Raw genomic sequence first — 5,909 nt, forward strand, 5'->3', positions numbered from 1 at the left:
TCCTCCTGAGATGGATTTACCTAACGGCTGCTGAATATCACTTGACAGGGTCTCCTCCGCACCCAGCGTAGTACTGGTGCGACTCCTAGTACATAAACACTTGTGCAGGGGGATTCTTTTTTTTTTTGATATTTCAAAAGCCTTTGCTGGTGAGGGCTGTATACCAGAATAGGTGTGTGCTTTGACCTGAGGTGACATGAGGGAATGCGGGGAGCTCAGAGGACAGAAAGCTCCAGGGGACTCAGCTGGAAGAGTGTTCTGGTCAGAAGGAACCAGGTTTGGCACACTAAGTGTTTGTAATTACCTATCTGGCATAAACAGAGGTGAACTTTATTGTCAGCTGTGCCTTGGTTTTGTTTTGGAAGAAACAGATGGCTGTGTCCAGAAGTGAGCCCCGGAACAAGCTAACTGGTGTCAGTAGAGGTGATCAGAGGGCCACAGCCCTGGAGGACAGAGAGTCAAATTGCTGGTGCAGAGACAACTGCCCGGAGAAAAACACCTGTCCTCCTTGTTTGGTGCCTCTGGAGATCTTTGATAATCAAACTTTGGTTAAAACTGGTGTCATATCCCCATGAATGACATCACAGAAATGTAAGAATGAATATTTAACTCTGCAACTTTAACAGGTTCTCCCGAAACAGAGTTCGGTTTTTAGAGAATCAGAGAATACAACGTGAACGCACAGAGGTGAGTAATTATAGATGAACTTGTGAGCTGCAGGACTTAAATATTCCTTTTTCATAGTGAAAAACAGACTGATATACGTGGAATTTTAATCTCTAGTTGAGAGGTACAGGAGACAAGAGGCTGATACTACTCTTGCGGGTCTTTTAAAGTCTTGCTACAGAATTTCATACTGTTACAAATCAAAGATGGAAGCTTGGTCAGGAAAAATAAGAGACAGATCTCTTCAAATGCTGGCTTATTACCTCTACAGCTAAGCACTGTTATCTGCCATATACAGAATGAGGAAACAATGATGTTTCTTTTCATTTGTTCTGTTAAGCATTTATAGACTGAAATACTATTACTGATGTTTTTCTGAGTCAAAGTTTTTTTTGAATTGTGAATAGTGGCTTGTAGCAAATCATTAATGACTGTCCTTTTTGATTGCTAATTATGGCTGTTACATTGCCCAAAGCAGTTTTCCACGTTTGAGCTTTCTCTAAGCCATAATCGTGCAGTCATCTAGGACTGAATATGAAAATGTCTGAATTGTGAATGTTGACATACAGCTGGCAATTATTAATAAAAGGTAGAAGATGACCTTGCTTTCCTTGAAAAGCCACTATTACTATGTTCTGGTTATGCAGGTGGGTGTTCTTGTTTGAAGGCTGCACTGCCGGATTAGTTAATAGTCCAAATGGTGCAGTCTCTGCATTTTTATATTATTCAGGAGTCTCCAAGGTTAAACTGCACTATATTTATTTATTAATCTGGTGTGATCCAGACTTGTATGATTCAGGCACATGGTTTTATTAAAAGCTTGGGTTGGCCACATTTTTCATGCTAACAAATTCACAGGAGAAACAAAGGAAACACGTTTCCACGTCCTAGGAAATGTTGTTGTGATCTTAAACTTTTTCTATCCAAAACAGGGCTTAAAAAAAAAAAATCAGACTTCTAAGTGTGTATCAAATCTCAGTAACAAATAAGTAGCGTGAAGGTAATTGTACAAGTTCACTTAGGGGATCATTATCAAAACTGTATCTAAAGAAGCTCATGATTCCTTTTTAGAATTGAATCTGTTCTATTTCCTACTTCAGAATTTTTTTTCATTTTTTGAAATAGCAACCTTGCTGAAACTGATCTTTTCTGGAAGGCGTTTTGTGTTTCATTAGCTATCTTTTACACACAAAAAACCCCTGGTCTTCTCTCATACTAATTTTAATACTACGATTTTAAAAGTTTATGTTCTGTGCAGATAGCAACTTGTTTAGAACTATACAAGTTCCTTCAAAAAAAACCAAACAACTTTAATCGTTTTCATGTGTTAAGCTGTACAGGAAACAGCCATCTGCTCCCTCAAGTGATCTACTTGACCTCTCCCCAGAGTCTCCATCTCCTGTGTCAGCAGTGGTGCAGACCGACTCTGCAGTGTCTCCTTCAGGCCTCAGTAAGTGACGAATGGCGTTTTCCCTGCACTCTGGTTTCCTAAAGCAAACCAGCAAGAGCCTAGTGGAGGAATCAGGAAGTTCCTTGTAAGAAAGAAGACAAAGATACTCCTTAGCTTTAAGGGTGTTGTTCCTTAAATCTACTTAAAAGGAGCATTGATGTGTGTGCATAGGGAGGAAAAAATGTGAGGTAGTGTAAGGTCCCCTGTAATTTGTTTACAGTGGAAGCAGTAGTCTTTTTCCCCTATTATGTAAATTTGAACAGCACAACATGCTTTGTTTTCTGTTATGATAAAGCCTGTCAAACAGTCTTGGTAGTTGCTCCTTCTGTAGGCTTGGAAGAAACAAACTCAGATACATGTTTCCTGTACCCTCTTGATGTCCCAAGTTTTTGCAGGAGGCACTTCATGTTAGAAACAGTTTGCTTTGAGAAAGGCACTCATCTCCTCTGACTTCAGACTTCTGCTGTAATCAGAGGAGTGAGTAAAGCTCCTAACCTTGGTACCTGGAATTACTGTTTGCAGAAGCCCCTCCTTTATCTGCTCTAGGGGAGTCCATATACTGCAGTTAAAGGTGTGAATGTCATCCCAGGAATAAATATCTACACTTCCATTTTAATCTTTTAGAAATAGAGCGAGGAGTTTCAAGTGGTATCTACCATGTATAGCGCTACTGATGTTGTTCTGACATTTTAAGGAGATAAATATATTGCATCTAAAGCATCCCAGACTTTGAAAATTTGCCTTTCATGTGATAAAAAGCAATTTGTTGCAGATTCTTTATATGCCTTCCAAACAAAACTTTACCCTTTCAGTGTTCATAGTATAGGTAACCAACATTTGTTTAATAATGATTAATTGATCGTTAATTATTGCTTTGAATTTCAGATGGCATATCTGCACACCCTGAAGATAAAAATAGGCATCACCCATCAATTTATCCACAGTTGGATTTAGCAACTGCTACAAAAGCTCAGCAGTTCCCGTGAGTAATCTCCTTCTTAGAAGTGGTGACAGGTGACAAATCTTCAGAGGTATTAGTACTCTGTCATTCATCTAATGAGTTTAAAGTAAGCTCTGAGAGCGCAGATTTACACATTAGTCCAGTAAAACGAGTGAAAACTATCTGTGTGCTAGACTTTGCTTAACATACTTAAAAATATACAACTTCTGCAACTCTTTAGTCATGGACATAAACTTACCTCAACAGTCAAAACATAACTTGAGATGTGTGTGACTTTCTGCTTGAGTGTTGCTGATGCTGCAGTGGAAGGGAGAAACAGATGAATTGTACAGGTCAGTCGGGAGAGTTTAAGATAGGAGAGGTGTCCTCATAGCTCCCTACCTTCAGTCTGAATGGGACACTGACCACCTGCCCATGCTGCATCTCACAACTGAGAGCAGTAAAGAGAGACCAAAAAAAAAAAACAGTATAATGGTCAGAACGTACAGTTTTGATAGTTTCTCACTTCCTTTCATTGTATTACTCTCTCCTAGATTTGCAACTGAAGCTCAAAACAATAGTGTAAGCAACCCAGCTGGACATTCGTATAGCAATGTGAGTAATGCTCATGTTCAGAATAATCATTCTTTGCTGGAAACTGTCCAAATAACCGTTTGATTGACCCCAGCTTTTGTCCATGGGATACAAAGATCTGTTCTGTGGCCCTTCTCCATACATCGGGGAACACTGTATTTGTTGACCAGGCCAACTTTCCGCTTCTGATACCACAGATGCAGATATGAAAACATACTTTGAGTCCAGTACAATCTTAGGGGAGTTTGCAGAAAGCAGTTGCTTTACTTTTTGTCTGTAACCTGTTGCTAAGTGAAGGAAGCCGAGATCTCCTCTTGCTGCAACGATGTAACTCTAGTGTATTTCCTAGATCAAATAAGATACTTAAACAAAAACAACAAAACCCCACCTAACAACCCACCAAAAAACCCAAACAGTTAAAAGCAAAGTATAGTGTAGGACAAATGGCATATACTGCAGTCAACACACCCGTGACAGAAGGAATGCAGAGAATATGGAGGGGCTTTGGCAGTATGAAATGGAACAGATGAGAAGCAGTCCCCGAAGACGTGGGCACACAATCCCTGCTGTAAGCTGCAGGTAAGAGCAGGTGATCTGTATTGTCAGTACTGCTGACTTCGAATCTGTGCAGTGTAACAAATCGCACAGAAGTGAATTATGAAATGTGCTGTAGGTAACACTAAAAGATGTTTGGAACTTTGCGTAGAGAATGGAGATTAATTAGACTGATAACTGTTGACCTTAGAATTTATTTGCTGTAGTCAGGGAGTCTAAAGGTAAGTCAAGCCAGTTCTCATAGAACAACCTGTTTATGCACTGTTTTAGCTGGCGACCCTTCTAAGCCCGGTGCCTCTGAACCCAGTAAACGTGCAGACTGGACATACTACACTGTTCAGTGGACCATCACCAGCAGGTAACAAACACTGCAGACCACCTAACTGTCATGGATAGATACTTCTGGTTAGAAGTTAATGGCTTTACATTATGGCTGTTAAAGACTAGAGGCAGCAACAAACATGGACAAAACCTCGCATTGCTCATGGTTTCTCTTGGACATGTCTGTCCATTTTAGCTTGTAAAGCAGCTAGATACATAGGAGATAATCTGCTGCTTCTGAGAAGAGAGAAAAAAGCAACATGTAGTAAGCATGCTTTTCATTGACATTTAAGTCTGGATTTATCTGCCTGTCTTTGTTCTTCAGCTGCCTCAAAGAACAAGTCACCTCATTACTACGAGATAATGGAATTTGATCCCTTGGCTCCCACTGAGTAAGTAACTTTTAAAAAAGATCATACCCCAAGAAGGCTTATGAGGTGGGTTTGGTTTTCCTTCTGAGTGAGAAAACAGGCCATACTTTTTAGCTGGAGTTAGCTGACCTGGATCGCCTGTGTAAATTAGTGGGGCTGCATTTTATGCATTTTCTTCCAATATTTCTGGCATAACGAATTATGGAGTAAACTCCTTCTATAGCATCTTCATTGAACAATATCTGCAAAAACAGTAGAGCAACGCTGTGCCAAAACCAATCTACTAAAACCCTATCCAGTGATATGGAAAGGTGAATAAAACATGCTAATAGTCCTGGTGAAAGAAGCTGATTGGCTACCTTGCTCCAGAACTACCTGTGGTGAAGTGTCAAAGTAATTCCTGTGATTTTTAAGAATATTGTTCTACTGCATATCAAGAAAATCCTTAATCTAAATATAAGCTACAAAGACAATGGATGCTGGGACTCTCCAGAGGGCCAAATAGTCAGACAGAAAAATAATACAAAACTAAACAGATAGCAGAGCTCTTCTTTCTACCAGTAAATTGCAAAAAAATTGAGCCATCTACACAAAACTGATTTCCAAGGAACCACTGAATTCTGAGACAGAAAAATCAATTAAAAAACCTTTATTATTTGTTTTTAAATTGTGCAGTAACTGCATGCCACGTGGTATGCCTGCCACTTGCATTTTGCATTCTTGTTCCCAAACTTACTTCATCAAAAGTGACGATGTCCAGAGGTGTCTCGTTAAATGTATGATCACAGACGCACCCCAGGATTGGCTCTTTGTTCCCAGGGAGACCTGGGCATCCTGCGACTGATGCTGCACAGTTAGAGAAACACGAGCTCTTGGCAGTTCACACCTGGACAGGATTTCTTTGGTGCATTTTGTCAAAATGAAACAACCCTGTTCCCGCTCTTTCAGAGCGATCTATGAAGAAATTGATGTCGTGCTGAAGACAGAAGTTAAGAGCAGCACAGACTGCTGA

The 5,909-nt window shown here is 40.1% G+C and overlaps 1 protein-coding gene across 1 annotated transcript in view; it reads left to right on the plus strand.

Annotated features, from left to right (window-relative positions):
• TOM1L1 (target of myb1 (chicken)-like 1) overlaps window positions 1-5,909 on the plus strand; it is a gene marked incomplete at its 5' end in the record, with an annotated part of 19,416 nt that extends 13,507 nt beyond the window's left edge. Inside the window, 7 exons of the mRNA XM_010143019.1 lie at window positions 627-687; window positions 1,999-2,116; window positions 3,002-3,098; window positions 3,611-3,671; window positions 4,476-4,563; window positions 4,852-4,918; window positions 5,846-5,909. Coding sequence (XP_010141321.1) covers window positions 627-687; window positions 1,999-2,116; window positions 3,002-3,098; window positions 3,611-3,671; window positions 4,476-4,563; window positions 4,852-4,918; window positions 5,846-5,909 — 556 coding nt within the window. The remainder of the gene's footprint in view (window positions 1-626; window positions 688-1,998; window positions 2,117-3,001; window positions 3,099-3,610; window positions 3,672-4,475; window positions 4,564-4,851; window positions 4,919-5,845) is intronic.

Source organism: Buceros rhinoceros, unplaced genomic scaffold (assembly GCF_000710305.1).
Source record: "Buceros rhinoceros silvestris isolate BGI_N320 unplaced genomic scaffold, ASM71030v1 scaffold34239, whole genome shotgun sequence".
Taxonomy (NCBI): domain Eukaryota; kingdom Metazoa; phylum Chordata; class Aves; order Bucerotiformes; family Bucerotidae; genus Buceros; species Buceros rhinoceros.